This window comes from Protopterus annectens, chromosome 1.part0 (assembly GCF_019279795.1).
Source record: "Protopterus annectens isolate FY-2018-M chromosome 1.part0, PAN1.0, whole genome shotgun sequence".
NCBI lineage: Eukaryota > Metazoa > Chordata > Ceratodontiformes > Protopteridae > Protopterus > Protopterus annectens.
In genome coordinates, this window is record NC_056725.1 from 1,663,115,809 (window position 1) to 1,663,134,835 (window position 19,027).

Consider the following 19,027-nt stretch of genomic DNA (forward strand, 5'->3'; position numbering starts at 1 on the left):
AGTGCATCCCATATGAAAATATTTTTGAAAGGGGTGTTACATACCAAGCCTTCTATAAAAAGATTACTCCTCCTCCTTGGGATTTTTACTTTGTTTTAGAAAGATTAACTCTTGCTCATCAGGCTGATATGAGGTTCTTAACGTGGTGTACAGTTTTGCTGACTGCTCTTAACCTCTTCATAAAGAAGAGGCATTGCAAGCTGTTACAGTGGTTCAGTCTTCTCATTTTCCACAAACATAGGGTTTCCTTGAGATTTAGTCCTTCCTTCCTTTATGCCTAAAGTGGTATATGAGTTTACTTTGAGACAAGTAATCCTTCTGCTGGTCTTCTTTCCATAGCCTAAAAATGAGGGAGAAAGTCTCCTCCATATTGTGGATGACCACAGACAGCTCCAATATTATTTTGAGTGCACTAAAACTTTCAGAAACCCTGATCACTTATTAATTTCTTATGAATGTAAAGAGAAAGTCTGCTTTGATGCAAGGTTGTCCTATCTCCAGATAATTGTCTCATGCTATTACCGTTTGTTATACCTATCACAATAAGGCAATTCTAGGTAGTGTCAAGGCTGTCTCTACCAGGGCCTTGGCTTCATCTGTGACTTTTTTATAAAGTTGTTGGATTCCAGAAGCATTCTAGAAACAGCAGCTTGCTCCTCTGCACATACCATTGCAAAGCACTACAAATTAGGCAGACTTTGCTATGACCATACATCAAGGACTCCTGGACCCTCATCCTTCCTTCCCACAGTTAGTATAAGCTATGGTAGTGTACCCAGAGTGCTAAGGTTACTGCACTAGTGATCAAATGATAAACCTAGTACAGTTAAGTAAATAAACTTATTGTAACAGTAGATGTTTGAATGATTACTGCTGTATGCCTATGACCTATAACAAAAACTGGTAGTACTGTTATACAAAGGGGAAGATGTTAAGGGGGTGGTGTCCTGTCAGACCAGAAGTGGGTAGTGACCTCTCAGCAAGTTGGAGTTTCTGGGAGAAAATGGATATGTAATATTGACTGGAATATGGTGTGGTTGCATCTTGTTGGGGTCGAGTTTGAATATGTCTTTAGTACTGAATAAGTAATTGGTCACACAACTACTCCAGCTAAGTGGCTATCTCACAGCAGTAATCTTTAATCAGTCTTTAGAAGTGAACTGTACATACGATACCCTTGATTGTTACTGGAGGGAGTGGGAGGCAGTAAAGTACATGGTTACTCACTTTACTAACCTAGGTTTTAGTCTTCCTGATCCATGGTCATTATTCTGGGTTCATGTTGATCAAATGCCAACTCTTTCATTGAGTGCTCATTGAAGAACAAAAAAAGACAGCCAAGACAACCTTTGGAGGACCTTGGAGGTAAGTTTTTTTTTTCCAGTGATACAAATCCTCTTGCATCCCCCACGATGGTGACCATTCCGCACACCCCATACATATATATATATATATATATACACTAACTCCAATGTCTCACACCAGTGGAGAAAAAAAAATAAATCTCCACTGTCTGTGAAAGTTGTTTTACCCAAATTTCTTTGATCAATTGTCACTTTCTTAAAGGGTTGACTATCAGCTGACATATTACCATCATACAATACTCTTCTTACCACTGTGGCTAGTCTGATCACGGTGCAGGCTCATTTAGGAGCTAAATTTAACTGTGGTACAGTACAGACCAAAAGGTGATTAGTTTATTTACAAATATGGACAGAAAGGACAAACCATAAAGGGCGACAATGAGGACCGTTTGGCTACATCTCAGTGTAATTTATTTCCACTTGTTTCTAAGAATAGCAGGCAAAGACACCAAGATCTCTGCCACCCCAATTGTCACAACTGCTTTAGAAGATAGTAAGCATATTTGACTGCCAAAGTGTGAGATCATAAAAGCAACCTCTTGTTCTATGGCCAAATGTCTACCTAAAGAGGACATCTAACTACAATTTCTGATGTGCATATATCCAGATTTAGATATGTGTGAAACATTAACTACATTAACATATCCAGTTGTATCTCTCTGCTTAAAATGTTTTTAATTTGACATCTGAATTATGGGTCATTTACAGGGTTTTCAGTGTACCCATGGTTTGCTGAATATATTCCTAGCATGAAAATGAGAGTATTGATGACAGTGAATTGTTGGGAATTAACAGGTAACAATCAGGAATAGTAAATTTGGAAAAAGTTGCAGGTAGGGTTACCATATCTGTGTATAAGTTAAGTGGAGAATGGTATCTTAGATTACTCTCCAAAAGTGCAAAAATGTCTTGAAATAAGACTACAGCAAATAGAAACTGAGAGGAGAATTCATTCAAGTTATAGACCCCATGCAGGGAAAGGAAAAAGAAGATCCAGATGAACTAATGGGGATTTCTAGTACAATAAACAACATTGGATATGCAAAACTTTATGGAGGGGACACCAGTTCCGCAACTTACACATACGCAAGTAACGAGACTTAAAAAAAATAAAAACAGTAACGTCAGAAGAATTAGAAGTGCAGTTCCAGTGTGTGTCAAAAGGAAAATCACCAGGATTGGATGGCCTTCCAGGATAAGTGTTTTAGCTAGGTGGTCTGTCTCTGAAGAAGTAACTACCACTATTTAATGCAGTCTTGCATACTAGTTGCATCCCACCTTGATAGAAATGAGATGTTAATTCAGCTGTTCCAAAACCAGGTAAGGATGCAAAGCTGGGGAGCTCTTATAGACCAATCTCTGTCCTAAAGTAGGACTATAAAATATTTATGGCTGTATTGGCATTCAGGTTGACTGAATTACTGCCAGATTTTTATAAATAATGGGTTTATAAAGGGTAGGCAAACAAGTGTTTTGGCATATGTAAGGTTCCTTTACAAAGTACAGGATTTGATTCTGACCTGTGATTACTGGCTAGGCTTGTAATAGTCTACAGACTTGATAGCCTAATATTTACTTATGAACTAAAACATAAATAGTGACACAAGAACTATACAAAAGGGATATATCTTGTTAGTGGTCATCCCTGGCACTGAAAAAGACATTTGGTAGAGTAAGATGGGGTTATCTACTGGAAATCCTTAACATGACTGGTTTCCATGAGGAGTTTACAAGACTATTAAAATCCCTATGTAAATGTGCTTTTACAAGGTAAAAGATAAATGTTGAACTCTTTCCCACTTTTGAAATAACACATGGCACAATACAGGTCTGCCCACTTTCCCCATTGTTGTTTGCACTATGTCTGGAATATCTTGCACAAAAAATAAAAGTTCACAATTGAGTGCAATAAAGATTGGCCATAAAACTAACAAAGTTAGCACGTTACGCCCTTGAGTTACTGATATGTTTATTAAACCCAAATGACCATTTGATATACATGTATATTTTGTTAGAAATATGTGGGGGAAAATTCGGGTTATACAGGGTGAATGTGGATAAACCCAAACATTACTAGTAAATTATAAAGCCAGTCAACAATTACTGAAAAAAATACCCACATTTTGCAGAATAAAACAATAAAATACCTGGGCATACAGGTAGCTAGATCTGTATAGGAAGCAATAAAAACAACCTTACTTTCACTTTAAAAACATTTTTTTAGAATTAATGTGAACATGGCGAATGTTAGACCTAAACAGAGGGCCGACAGCTGATTTAAAGTCTCCTCATGTCTACAAGAGGTGTTCAATCCAAGCAACCCTGCCCCTTTCCGTAGCAAGAGTGGTGATCTCTCTGGTCTCCACCAGGGAGTTTGCACTGCTCTAAATCCCTGTCACTTCATACAAACTCCCCCTCTCCCCTGAAGAGGTGAGCTGATCATGCCCTTTCATTCCTCCTGCAATGCCAAGGTTCTTAATTGGTCCCTTGTTGTCTGGGCCACAGTCAGGGCTTCATCCATCTGTACCACCAAGCCAGGCTTATCCCAGCTAGAAATGATGCTAGAAAGAACTGCAGTTCAAACTGGACTGAGAGTCATCACTATGTGACTATTACACCAGAGTACAGGTTAAGGTAGGATGTCAGTTGTATGCCCACATGACTCGATTAGTTATTCATTTTGCTTGTAGATGACATTTGCATATCTGCTTCTCAAAGTAGTAGTGTGCATATTTGTAGAGTGTTGTCTCAGATGACTGTGAAAGCAACATGCTACATGTGACAGAATTGTGTTGATATGACTTTGTGCTGAGCAAGGCACTATCTGTTGCAAGCTAGTCAGGAGAATTTTTTCTGGAGGTAGTGCTCCAGTCATTTAAAATAAATCAGACAAGTCGTATTTCCTGAAGATGTAAAAAAATATATATATAAATTCCATAATTTTGGATTTATGGGTATCTTCATTTTATTTCACAACCATTTTTACCATGTTTTAGTTCCACTTGTGTTTATTTATTGGATGTTCTTCGTGTTTCACTGTTGCAGTCATTACATTTGGGTTATCTGCTTGCAGGTAGCCTTCTATCGGCCTGATTATCAAAGTCTTGGGTCCTGCGTCGGTTGCTGTCTCATTTTCCGTGACGTCAGGGGTATAAAGCATGCAGCTGACACAATTACATCAGTCTCTCTTACCGTGCAGTGCCCGAAGCAGAAGCAGTTCACAAGTGCCGGTCAGCCGACTCCTGAACTTTTCGTTTTCGAGATTCAGATCCTGAAGCTCTAAATCAATGTCAGTAAAAGTTAACAATTGTTTTACTTGGGGAAAGCAAATGCCTCATAAAGATTTTCATTCACACTGCATTCCTTGCTTAGGCCCAGACTACGATGTCCCTCGCTGTCGGTTTTGTGCCTTATTCAGTCCTCGAACTATTCATCATTGGTTCATTTTCACATCTAACTATTTTGGTACTCGGTTCAATTATCCAGAAAAGGCTTCGGTAAGCCACCCGACTACCGACATTCTAAAAAAATGCAAAGATAAAGACAGAGACAGACCGTATAGGTCCAAAGCTGCCGACTACGCTTCCGTTAAGCTAGTCGTCAGTTCGCTGGTACTCAGTGAGCCACTTTTGCAGCCCCTCATACCCGCTACTTCAGATTCGCAGGCCTGTACTGAGCCCCATTTGGAGTCTGGTATGCTACGAGATGCTTCTTCGACTATGGAGCATGCGGATGTCTCTACCCTGGATGTGTCAGGCACCGGCATCTGAGGGTGTATTCAGGCCTACTGACTTGCATATTAAACTGACACCATCTTCTTCAAGGCCTAAAACTCGATCCACGCCTAGAAAACTGGCGCCCAGACCACATGGTGAGCCCCCATGCCTAAAAAACAAATGATAAGAATGGCTGAAGGACCTTATTACTGTAATCAGGTGAAGCCACCCTTCTCCCTCTAAGCGACCTAGGACTGATTTTCCTTCTGATGAAATTTCTGTTTCTTCTGATGATCAGGATTTGCCCTTATCCACCTATGAGGATTCTGATGCAGAGGACTCCATTCCCTCTGCTTCCCGTCCATAAGATTTCTCTTTTGATGAAACTTTGCATACTCTTGGGGAGCATTTCCACTGGGAAAGCCAGGATTACTCTGACTCCAAAAACAGGCTTGGGGAATTCTTACTCCTACCTCAGTACAGGCCTTTAGCTATCCCTCCTGTGTTGGACATTGTAGATGATGCCTTCCTGGAATCTAGCCTGGCACCAGACATTTTACCTCTGGCTCCCAGGAAACCTGACAGGTATTACAGAGTCCCTGACTCTCACAAGTTCCTCTTTAAGAATCCTACTGCTGATCCAGAGACAATTTCACAGGGACCCAAAAGCATTAAGGCTACTACTGCCAAAAACCCTACCCCCCTCTGATAGAGATTCCAAGGCCCTGGACACATGGGGTAAGAAGGTATACACTTCTGCTACTTTGGCCATTAGGGCCTTAAACTGCCAGTTTCATATGTTAAACTATCAGCAACATATTATTGGATTACTTAAACAAAAAATGATGTTGATTCCTGACTGTGCTGAAAATAAAGAATTACAGGATGTAATGCATTCTGTTGGACAAGTTGGTAAACATACTTTGCAATGTGGTTTTGATTCATTAGAGGCATCTTGCTGGGCTGTTGTCACTGGGTCTGTACTTAGAAGGCATGCTTGGCTTAAGGAGCAAAATTTACCAGATCATGTTAAAGCTAAATTATTGGATGCTCCCTTAAACCAAGACCACCTGTTTGGCAACAAAGCAGAAGTAGTACTTAAAAAGATGGAGGAAAAAGCTAAATCTATGCAAACTGTTGAAGATTTCCTGCAAGTACAGCCTCACAGATGTAGTAGGCACTGGCCTTCTAAGAATTGGTCCTTGCCTGTCTTTTCCAGGCCTTCTCAGTCCAAACCCAGAAACAGCAGACCACCCAGGCTTCAGTCTCAAGGTACTCACAGGCCAAAGCTGGAAGTAGTAAGACATCCCCCTACGGTAAACTGACACAATGACTTAACCTTAAACCTTCCAAGCCCCGCTCAACTGACTGTTCCTTTAGAGGGAAAGATCGCCCTACATACAAAAAGCTGGGAACTCATTACCCAAGACAAATGGGTTTTAAATAGTTTCCCAAGGATACAGATTCCACTTCCACTCCTTACCAACCCCACACAGTTGGCTGGACCTTCCCCCAAATCAGTGGGCAGAGGCTCAAAAGCAGGTTCTCTCTCTTCTAAGTATCAGGGCTATTCAACCTGTCCCAGAAGAGGAATGGGGGCAAGGTTTTTACTCAAGACTTTTCCTGGTACCCAGAAAAGACAATTCCTGGCGTCCTGTCCTGGATCTGTCTATCCTAAACACTTTTTTGATAATCCCAAAATTCAGAATGATAACTCTTCATCAGCTGCTTCCCATGCTAGGCAAAAATGCCTGGTTGGCAACACTGGATTTAAAGGAAACTTACCTGCACATCCCAATAAGGGAATCTTGCAGAAAATACCTACGCTTCACAGCAGGCTTGCACTATCAGTTCTCTGCACTGCCCTTTGCTTATCTACCCTGCACCCAGGGTATTCACAAAGTGCCTAGCTCCAGTCATTGCATTCTGCAGGCAAAGAAATATTCAGATATACACATACCTGGACGATTGTCTAATTCAGGCAGAAAGCCAGGACATGCTATTTAAGTCATCTGGCATTTGTAAAGAAACTACTAACTTTACTGGGGTACACCTTAAATATAAAGAAATCACACCTAGTACCCTGCCAACAAATTGTATTCCTGGGAGCAAGCTAGAGTACAACTTCCCAGATGGCCTACCTCACGCCAGAGAAAAAAGTTTATTTGACAGCCTACTTCAAACTACTGGCCACAACGACCCAGCTATCTGCAAGTTAAATACTGCAAGCCCTGGGGTTCATGGCCTCTTACATTCTATTAATTCCATATGCAAGACTGCGGATGAGGAAACTACAATGGTATCTAAAAAGCCTATGGTGTCAACATTCTCAGGACCTGGAATCTATGATTCCTATCATTCCTTGTATAAGAACAGAGTTCTTTGGTGTGCAGAGAACTGCCACCACAAAAAGGGACTGCCATTCACTCTACCCCCTGCTGCCCAAACCCTAACAACAGACGCAGCAGACTATGCATGGGGGGCTCACTTGGCAGGGCAGTGCATTCAGGGCAAATGGAACCAGAGTCAAATGCACCTGCATGTCAAGCAAAAAGAAATGTTAGCTGTACAGAATGCTCTGACAGCCTTCAAGGACCACATTCTTTCAGGACAATTATTGGTAAGGACGGACAACACCACTGTCATGTAGTACATAAACAAGCAAGGGGAACCCACTCATACCCTCTCGGCAGACTAGCCATAGCTCTGTGAAACACAGTCTTGAGCTACCAAGTGCACCTACAAGCTCAATTCCTGCCAGGCAAGCTGAATACACTGGCAGATGACCTGAGCAGAAATCTCATGGACCCGCACGAGTGGAAACTGGAACCAAAGATATTCAACAGTTTGTGAAACAAATGGGGGAGCCCAGAGATAGACCTGTCTGCCTCCCCTCAGAACTACCAATTGGACAAATTCTGCACAAGGACTCCCCACAGACAAGCCTGGAAAGTGGATGCCCTGTCCTTCACCTGGGAAAAACCTATCAGTTTATGCCTTTTCCCCTCTGCCTCTCCTCTCCAAAGTTCTACTAAAGATCAAACAGGACAAACCAAGGACAATACTCATTGCACCAAACTGGCCACACCAACACTGGTACCCCCTCGTGCACAGTGTGTCACTGCTGGAACCATGGCACCTGCCTCAGATCCCTTCCCTGCTGTCCCAGCAGGAGGGCCAGATACTGCACCCCCAGCTTCAAACCCTGAACCTTGCAGCCTGACTAGTTACCTGAGCTCTCCATTACCATCCTTCAGTAAGCAAGTGATGGATGTCATTCTGGAGGCAAGGAGCCCTAGTACTAGAAAATCATATGCTGAAAAGTGGAAAAGATTCTGTTTGTGGAGCCAAACTCAGGGGATGGGCACAACAGTGCCCAATTTACCGCATATTCTTCAATACTTAACTGAGATGCTTCACAAAGTTCTTTCCTTCTCTTCCATTAAAATCCATGCCTCAGGCATTTCAGTACATTATTCTATGGAGCCACCCCTCTTCTCTCATCCACTGCTGAAGCAATTCCTCAGAGGGGCCAAAAACTTAAGACCACCCAGGAGAGCCCCTACACCAGCCTGGGACCTCAACTTTGTATTGGAAAAGCTCACCCTACCTCCCTTTGAGCCAGCTGCAACTGCAGAGTTGAAATTCCTTTCTTGGAAAACAGCCTTCCTCCTAGCCATCACTTCAGCTAGAAGGGAATCTGAATTACAGGCCCTCATGGGAGTGGAGCCTTTCATCATCTTTCATGCGGATAGGGTGTCCCTCAGGACCAACCCTTCCTTTATGCCCAAGGTGGTATCCAGTGTGGCCCTTAATCAGTCCATTAATTTGCCAACCTTCTTTTCTAATCCACAGAACAAAGGGGAATGAATACTGCACTCCTTGGACGTGCACAGACAATGTAGATTTTACTTGGACAGGACTAAGCCTCTCAGGAAATCTGAACAGCTGCTGGTTGCATTTGCTGCAGGGGCAGAGGGGAAGGCCATTTCAAAGCAAACCATTTCTAAGTGGATAGGCCATTGCATTCATTTCTGCTATAAGCACCATGGAAAACCTACCCTGCAGGGAATAAGACCCCATTCCACCAGGGCTGCATCTACTTCTACAGCCTTTCTCAGAGGTGTCCCTACCAGGGACATCCTAGAAGCTGCCACCTGGAGTTCTGTACATACTTTCACCAAGGATTACCACTTGCCAGTTTTTTTGTAATTCCAGAGCTGGTTTTGCCACTGCAGTCTTGCAGGGCCTAATAGCTGGTCCTAATTCTCTCTGATTGCCTCCTCCCTTCCATAGCTTTGGGAATCTACCCAAATGTAATGACTGCAACAGTGAAACACGAAGAACATAGTGCAGTTGTGTACACTTACCATAAATGTAGATGTTCGAGTGTATTCACTGTTGCAGTCCTGGTTACCCTCCCTCCAGCCCCCTGACTTCTGTTGACTTTGCCTTTCTTCTTGTTTACTATACTTAAAGCTTTCTGGTGTATTTGCTTCTTGTTGGAGGTGTAACCTTGTATATAATTGCTTCCCATTATGGGGGCACCTGACATCTGGGGCAAGAAAAACTGATGTAATGACGTCTGCTGCATGCTTTTTATACCCCTGACTACCTGACGTCATGGAAGATGAGACAGCAACCAATGCAGGACCCAAGACTTTGATAATCAGGCCGACTGAGGGCTACCTGCAAGCAGATAACCTAGAGTGTGTTGAGGAGATGGAAAGAGTACTTTGAGGGGTTGATGAATGAAGAGAATGAGAGGGAGAGAAGGTTGGATGATGTAGGGATAGTAAATCATGAAGTACAATGGATTAGCAAGGAGGAAGTAAGGATAGCTAGGAAGAGAATGAAGAATGGAAAGGCTGTTGGCCCAGATGACATACCTGTGGAAGCATGGAGGTGTTTAGGTTAAATGGCAGTGGAGTTTTTAACCAGATCGTTTAATGAAATCTTGGAAAGTGAGAGGATGCCTGAGGAATGGAGAAAAAGTGTTTTGGTACCGATTTTTAAGAACAAGGGTGATGTGCAGAGCTGTAGTAACTACAGAGGGATAAAACTGATCAGTCACAGCATGAAGTTATGGGAAAGAGTAGTGGAAGCAAGGTTAAGAAGGGACGTGATGATTAGTGATCAGCAGTATGGTTTCATGCCAGGAAAGAGCACTACAGATGCGATATTTTCTTTGGGAGTGTTGATGGAGAAGTACATAGAATGTCAGAAGGAGTTGCATTGTGTTTTTGTAGACTTGGAGAAAGCATATGACAGGGTGCCTAGAGAGGAGTTGTGGTATTGTATGAGGAAGTCAGGAGTGTCAGAAAAGTATGTAAGAGTGGTACAGGATATGTACGAGGGTAGTGTGACAGTGTTGAGGTCTGCGGTGGGAGTGACTGATGCGTTTAAGGTGGAGGTGGGGTTACATCAACGATCAGCTCTGAGCCCTTTCTTATTTGCAATGGTGATGGACAGGTTGACAGACAAGATCAGACAGGAGTCCCTGTGGACTATGATGTTTGCAGATGACATTGTGATCTGTAGTGAGAGTAGGGAACAGGTGGAGGAGACCCTGGAGAGATGGAGATATGCTCTAGAGAGAAGTGGAATGAAGGTCAGCAGGACTAAGACAGAATATGTGTGTGTGAATGAGAGGGAGGATAGAGGAATGGTGAGGATGCAAGGAGTAGAGGTGGCGAAGGTGAATGAGTTTAAATACTTGGGGTCAATAGTTCAGAGTAACGGTGAGTGTGGAAGAGAGGTGAAGAAGAGAGTACAGGCAGGATGGAGTGGGTGGAGAAGAGTGACAGGAGTGATTTGTGACAGACGAGTACCTGTAAGAGTGAAAGGGAAGGTCTACAAGAGGGTAGTGAGACCAGCTATGTTATATGGGTTGGAGACAGTGGCATTGACAAAAAGGCAGGAGTTTGAGCTGGATGTGGCAGAATTAAAGATGTCAAGATTTGCACTGGGTGTGACGAGGGTGGACAGGATTAGGAATAAGTATATTAGAGGGTCAGCCCAAGTTGGAAGGTTTGGAGACAAAGCCAGAGAGGCAAGATTACGTTGGTTTGGACATGTGCTGAGGAGGGATGCTGAGTATATTGGGAAAAAGATGCTAAGGATGAAGCTACCAGGTGACAGGAAAAGAGGAAGGCCTAAGATAAGGTTTATGGATGTGGTGAGAGAGGACATGCAGGTGGTTGGTGTGACAGAGCAAGATGCAGAGGACAGGAAGAAATGGAAACAGGTGATCTGCTGTGGCGACCCCTAATGGGAAGAGCCGAAAGAAGAAGATGATCTACATTTATGGTAAGTGTACACTACTGTACTTTCTTCATATACCCTGTTTTGACCCACACTATAATATGTTCCAAAAGTTTGTTGTCCATTATTACTAGAGTCAGAAGACTGGTTTCATGATGTCCTTAGAATGTTTGCTTCAGGTCCTAATTGAATTAAGATGCCTTCTGGAGGAAATTTGCTTACTGGGTTTAGCAAAAAAGATGAAGCTGCTGTAAGTCATGCAATCCAGATGAGTATTATAGTGTTTTATATGTTATCAGTTAACCATTCCAGAAACATTTTAAGTTTTGGGTCTGATGGAGGATTGGCATCTCGGGTTCAAGTCCATTTGTATGAATCACTGGGTATGCAAGTATCTTGATTGTGTTCTCTAGTGTTCCTGTTATTGTTTGATTCCTGTAAAAGTTATTTATATTTTCTATATTTCTCACTCCCTGTACAGTGAGCAAGTGCTTCACTTATGGCTTGAAGTGCTGTGTTCCAGTCTGCAAACAGTGGAAAAGTGGTATCATCCTTGGTCCTTTCTACGGAGTCCTGGCTGGGTGCAGATTAAATGTGAACTCAGGTTAGTAAATCCCTTTTTCAGTGATTTTATGGAGCCTCTTAAGGCTGCTACTTTGTGAGTCTTGGAGTACTGAGTAATCAGGGGGGTTTCATTTTTGTTTTAATATCTTATTCTGTATAAATTGTTGGCAGAATACTTTATTTTGTTCTTTTCTGCTGTTTTTTTTTCTTTAAATATTCACCTCCATGCCTTCCTTCTGCCCCATGTGTTCTTTGACACCTGACCTGTGTGATATCAAGCTAATCCTGTCATGATCCTTCACTGGGGTGATTTGCAACTCCCCAGTCGACCACACTCATTGACTGTTCTTTACATCAGTATACCTGAGAGACAGGTTGTACATATTAGAGTTTGTCCTCACTGTCAAGAGGAAGCAGTACAGGCAGCTGGTAAAGATTTCTGCACATATGGTCATTGCTAACATGGACCTTATTTGCACTTGACTTTACAGTGCTGCACTTTGACTTTCTTGTCAGGTGTCCAGCTGAGGACCCATAGCTTTCATAGGGAGGGTCCAGGGAAGTAAATACTGTGGGAAGAAATAGCCAGGGAATTGTTATGGCTAGGCTTGTATAGGCCCTAGAGCTAATAGCCTAGTACCAACCTATGAGCAGTTGCTTGAGTGAAATTATTCCCACACTGTCCCTCAGAGGAAAGGAAAATAGGATAGTGGCCACTGCACCTAAGCCTCTAGTATTGGGGATGGATGCCCTGACTTTGCGGCATTGAGTTGGCAGGTTTGTGGTGCTTTACTTATAGCTTGCACATGACCTGTCATGCTGAAATTTGAAGTCTTATATCTCATGCAGTTGGCCTTTCATTTTAATCAGATCATACAAATATGCTGTTGATTCATTTAAAATCTGATTTTGTGCATAATGTATTCTTTTTCTAGCATTTACTTTCCTCAGTAGTTCATATGTTTAGAAACGATCATTACTGTGAATAAAAAAGTAAGTGATGATGGCTTTGTGGTTCAGAGAGATGGAGCTATGACTCTGACTCAAGAACCCAAGCTCTATTAGCTGACCTGCTTCCTTGAGGAGTCAGTTGTAGGTAGAAGTAAGCATCATATTTTGGCTCACCTATTCCAGGGGAGAGAATTCCCTTCCAGTCCTCATTAAAGACATGGAGCTGCAGCTGTGCCACGTGTAACTGAGGACAATACTGGCTCAGCATCCGTGAACAAAGTTCTGTGTTAACATCATTGTATGAACATGAGGCAAGACCTGCAAGGAAAGCACACCACACCAAATTAAAAAAAATCAAACTGCTCAGGGTGACACTGCTTGCATCAGCTCACTTCTTGTCCCAAGTAGTAGTAATAGCTATGGACAGTCATTAGGGAAGTAAACCAGTCAGTGAGAGAAAACGAGAGGAAGGATCTTGATGGATTACATGAAGAGGGTCAAAAAAAGGAAAAGCAAATGACTGCATATGTGAAGTTTCCATAAACAGTGAATGTAACAGATCAAATTAGTACTGCCAGCTAAATCACCTTACTTTAGTAAGCCTAAATCTATGCTTGGTATGAAATTATTGCATCCATGAAAAAAAAACAAAAAAAAAAAAAACATAAAAATGAAAATTTAAAGTAAACATGTCCTAGAAACCAATAAATATAAATCATTGTCATTCATTCAAGCCAGTAAATGTGAATAAGATCATTACAGTCAGCCTTATTAAGTACCTCTGAAGTATGTTTTATGGAATATACAAGTCTTTGAGAATCTCTTAAACTGCTCTAAGACGGTGCACATCTAGCATAGTAGTGAATTGTTCCACAAGCTAGAGGCTTCATAACATAAGAACTTCTACCAGAATCATTATCAACACCAAGCCCTTTAAGTGGATGTATGGAGTTGACTGATAGGCAACAACAGTTCTTTATGTAGGATGGACCAATTGGTTTTAGGGCCACGGACATTCTGTGTATATAGCACTGGCACAAGTTAACAGGGTGATACCGGCTTGATCCTGTGAATAATCATGGTGTAGCATTCTGTAACTACTGCATTTGACCAAAGTCACATGAATCCAGCTAGGGCTGAGGGCCCTACAGTACAGTACCATAGAGAAACTAAGGCCTGCACAACATTTACAAGTACCTCAGGTGGTAATAGGTGTTTGATTTCAATGATGATCCTCAGGTGGGTAAATAAATGACTTGACAACAAAAGTCACTTAGTCCCTTACTGACAGGTGGACATTGAGTATAACAGCTGTACCCACCTACTTGGAAATTAACGTATCCGTTATTTCCATATACAACATTGAGAAAAAGACAAGACACCACAATTTCAGGGTAGCACAAATGGTCATTGCTTTTGTTGTATCATGTCATGAGTTTTATAGTTGACTACTCGTCATCCATTGAATGATGGCCTGCATATACTATCCTTTAAGGTTGAAGGTGATGGTACTCCTTTCTAACAGAAGTGCTGAGTATCACTAGCAAAATAATGATGCTTCAAACCTTTCTCTGAAATACCTGCATCTGTTTATGTGAGACTCCAGTCTTGTCCTGTGTACTCATATTAAGTGTGCATGTCAGAGTAAGTTGTAGACAGTTCCTTAAGGTGCATTTCATAAAGCTTATTGTTTGTTACTTCATTATTTTATTGATAATGTGGTTGCTGTGTTGCTTGACTAGACAAGACCTAGTTTCTGTAGACTTCCAGGGAATAAAGTACTCCACAAACTAAATAAGTAATACGTGTTAGGTTTGCTGTTACCCACGTAGTACACATTTGAGGTTAATTAAAATAACTGAATAAAGTACATGGATAACTCCATCAAGATTACTTGTTTACAGTGAAAAATATTCTTGGTAGATATGGTTTAAAATGTAAATAGTTAAGTATAAAGCAAACTGAAGGGGTGAGAGTGAGCATCACTGTCCCCATGTGTAAACTGAAAGAATTAGATGACAAATTCTATGTCCTAATATTTGCTGTTTTGCTGTTGACTGTGTGTATTGCTGCTATTAAGTCTACTAGCTTGATTCCATGTTTTTCTCAGGCTGGCACCCTCAAAACCAGTGCTGAGGTAAAAAAAAAAAAAAAAAAAAGGTCTTCCACTCTGAAATTTAACTGTAGAAAGCTGTTTGCTGCTGTTATAAGCCAACAGTCTGAATGCAGCAGCGGCAGCATTTATTAAAGAAGCCTTTATACCTCCTGTGGCTTCTTATGTAAATCCTGGTACTGCACTTGTGTTTTACTTGATAGCTGCTGACTGCATCCCTAACACCTTGTTTCCTTCAACCTTCCCTTGTTACAGTGCTGGTTATGTGTGCTGTTTTCATAATTTAGCTATGTCTAGCCTCTCTGTACATGTCTTAACCATTTATGTATTGTATTTTTTTTTTGGGGGGGGGGGTTGTTTTTTCTCTGCATCAGAAGTTAACTCATGAGATTCCTTCAACACTTATAAAATACTTTGCACTTTTTTGATTGTGAATCCTTTATTTTTGATACTCCAATGTCCATTTTAAGCTGGTTCCATGGTATAATGATTAGCACTCTGGACTCTGAATCCAGCGATCTGAGTTCAAATCTCAGTGGAACCTGTTGTGTCTTCAGTTTGGGTGGCACAGTGGTGCAGCGGTTAACATCGCCTCACAGCAAGAGGTTCTCAGGTTCGATTCTCAGCTGGGGTGCCTTCTTTGTGGAGTTTACATGTTCTCCCTGTGTTCGTGTGGGTTTCTTCCGGGTACTCCGGTTTCCTCCCGCAATCCAAAGACATGCATCTGGAGCGTTTCTCCCAGGGCCTCCACTGAAAATAGGCTCTGCCCTAGTCTAGTCGTACTTTCCCGGTCAACAAATGTTACATACATAAACATACAATTTTTCTGCTGCCTTAACCTATGTGCGAAAAGTCCTTGGGAGAGTTTTCGTAATAACGTTTCTGCACTGTCTCCCTCCTAAATTAATTCATTCTGTTTGGATGCTTGTTTACCTTTGTTTTCCACTGTTCTAATTATTTTTGTTTTGCTAAACATCTCCCCTAAACTGTTAGTTTTTTTTTAACCAGTCCTTCAAGTTTTTTTTTTTGTTTTTACCTATTACTAGCCTCCCACATTTTCTTTGGTTTGGTTAGTATTTTCTCCTTAAACTCCTTTTTCACCACTTCCTCGATCTATTCCACATGATCAGTAGACTGTTCAGCCCTTCTTAACAGGGACATCAGCTTGTCCTTTGCCCATCCTTTGAAGGAGCTTGTCTTTAACTGATGTGTAGGAAAGTAACAGTACCTAATCCCTGGCTGAATTCTGACCTCTGAATTCTGTCCTCCTCAGCTGGAGTACCAGAGCTGAATGGACAGAAATTTAAGGTTTTAACCTCAGCATTTCTTAGCATATAGGCATCTTCCTTTGATAGATATATTCTGTCCACCGTGGCTTTGTTTCCATATTTGAGAAAAAAAAACGTATTTACTGCTGCAACCAGATACCTCTGCTGCAATTACTAAACCAAATAACTCGTATAAGATTAAGGGAATCTCCATTTCTTTGTTTTATGTACCTTCCTTGGTCTAATGTTGTAGATTATGTTCCAGTCTTCCCCCATATGTAGTATTACTTGTTGAAAGAGGATCACATCACTATGCATTTTTCCTGTGCTTTCTGGTCTAGTTTTGGTGGGGTATGTAGATGTGCCAAGGTTATTCCCTTATCAATCGAGTACCATCTCACCAGTAAAACTTTTGCTTTCCTGTCTACCTTTTCTTTTGTTACAATGGGGATTCCTATTACTATTAATAGAATTGTTCCTATTCTTCATGCTCCTTGACAACTCACATACCTCAGGGTTCAGTCCTGGGGCCGCTCTTGTTTGGCATCTACTTCTCTGAAGTACAGGTCAACACTAAGGGACTCTGGCTAACAAAGTTTGCAGATGACTGCAAACTGGGAGCCATTATTGAGTCCCCAAATGATGTGGATACTCTACAAAAGGGCCTTACAGAAACAGATGCTTGGTGCCAGAGCCATGGGCTCAAGCTCAATGCCAAGAAATGTATTGTTATCCCCTTTGGGAAAAAACATGTATCCATGAATTACCATATAGGTGGCAGTACACTAAACACAGAAAGTGTGATAAGAGACTTAGGGACACAGGTGGACAGTGGTCTCACCTTCGATAACCACATCGCCACAACAGTCAGGAAATCCTTCTATGTGGCACACCTCATCACGAAGGGCTTTTCATCCAGAAGGAGGTCATTGTCCCACTGTACTCATCCCTCATTAGACCCATTATAGAATACAACGCCCCATTTGGTATGTACCTCTCAAGACATCTGCAACAACTGGAAAGGCCTCAGAAATACCTCACTAAAAGAATCACTGGCCTAAAGCAGATGCCCTATGCTGACCACCTTAAAAAACTCCAGCTATACTCTGTCGCATATCGTCTACTCAGAGGCAATCTCTGCTTAACATACAAGGCCATGTCAAACCCTGAGCTGTTGGACATGCTACACTTAAAAAAATCCCAATCCCTCAGAGCTACACGCTCCAGGGATCTAAACCTTGTCATCACAATAAACAAAACATGCTGGAGGGATAGGTTCCTGACCCAGAGACTACCCAGACTCTGGAATAGATTGCCCATACATGTCAAGCAGAGTGCCTCTTTGGACCTCTTCAAGAGGAACCTTGACGATTGGATGGGAGAAAGGAAATTCACCCCAGGGATCACGTCAGTCGCCCTGCTAGACAGGGGTCCAGGAAAGTAAATAATGTGGGAAGAAATAGCCAGGGAATTGTTATGGTTAGGCTTATATAGGCCCTAGGGCTGATAGCCTAGTACCAACCTATGAATCTATAAAAAATATCCCCAAAGCTCATTTTTATTTGCTTGATGTGTTCTGGCTGGTCCAGATGCATTTCTTGTAACGTTACTAAATGTGGTTCAGCTTTTCAAATATGCATTAATAGTCTGTTCCTTTTTATGTGGTCAGTTGAATCATTTATATTCCACAATATCCTATCCTTCCTTTTTGCAGAACATCCAGATTTTTTCCTCGTGACTTTTTGGTCTATTCCTCATAAAATTTATGGTTTTCTGGCAAATCACTGGGATGATCTGAGGATTGAAGTAATTACATAATGACATCATTGCATTTCAGACTTCAAATCCTTCAGAAATCGTAGTCGAATTTGATCGAAAGTTTGTTTGTTTGTTTGTTTAATTTAACTGTGGTGGCTGCCCACTAAAGTGTGCTAGCCTGTGTAACTGATTTATCACTGTTTCTGCATTTTCTGTGTGTTTCTATCAAAAAACAAAAAAATAATCCTTGTTTTCCCGCCTCTCCTCGACTAGTTTAGACCAGTTTACAGGCATTGCTGTATTCTGGGCTGTGGTGTAGTTCCTGTGTTGTCCATTACCTTACTTGGATAGAAGGAAGTTTCTTTGCTCACCAGTGGGAGTGGGGAGCCTTGAGCAGCCTACCTGTCCCTGTAGGAAGTGACCTCAGCACAAGAAGCTGTAGTAATTGGTTGTTTTGGACCATTTCTAGCTCTTTTGTAGTTCCCTGTTTAAAATCCGCCTCTGGGCGTTTTTTTTCTGGCTATACTGCTCAGACAGGCTCCTCGTGGTCCTGCAGAGTGGTCTTAGCTACAGAGAACTCAGAAAAGCGACTACTTTCTGGATTTAAGTATCTTTGCTTTTTTTCACTTGGAATAGTTTCTGTAGCTTACCCTGAACTAGCTTGAACTGTTTTTTAACTGTTTGCTGCATTATTTTAAAATCTGCACTTAGTTACTTTTTAGTCGAATTTGATCGAAAGTTTGTTTGTTTGTTTGTTTAATTTAACTGTGGAGGCTGCCCACTAAAGTGTGCTAGCCTGTGTAACTGATTTATCACTGTTTCTGCATTTTCTGTGTGTTTCTGTCAAAAAAACAAAAAAATAATCCTTGTTTTCCTGCCTCTCCTCGACTAGTTTAGACCAGTTTACAGGCATTGCTGTATTCTGGGCTGTGGTGTAGTTCCTGTGTTGTCCATTACCTTACTTGGATAGAAGGAAGTTTCTTTGCTCGCCAGTGGGAGTGGGGAGCCTTGAGCAGCCTACCTGTCCCT

At 41.7% G+C, this 19,027-nt stretch overlaps 1 protein-coding gene and 1 non-coding gene across 3 annotated transcripts in view; both read left to right on the forward strand.

Moving 5' to 3' along the window:
* SGSM3 (small G protein signaling modulator 3) overlaps nucleotides 1–19,027 on the forward strand; it is a 1,391,341-nt gene that overhangs the window by 1,198,158 nt on the left and 174,156 nt on the right. For both annotated transcript variants that reach the window (XM_044068352.1, XM_044068343.1), the window contains exon 20: nucleotides 11,826–11,948. In XM_044068352.1, coding sequence (XP_043924287.1) covers nucleotides 11,826–11,948 — 123 coding nt within the window. The remainder of the gene's footprint in view (nucleotides 1–11,825; nucleotides 11,949–19,027) is intronic.
* TRNAQ-CUG lies at nucleotides 15,445–15,516 on the forward strand. Its single transcript has one exon. It is a non-coding gene; the product is annotated as a tRNA-Gln (tRNA).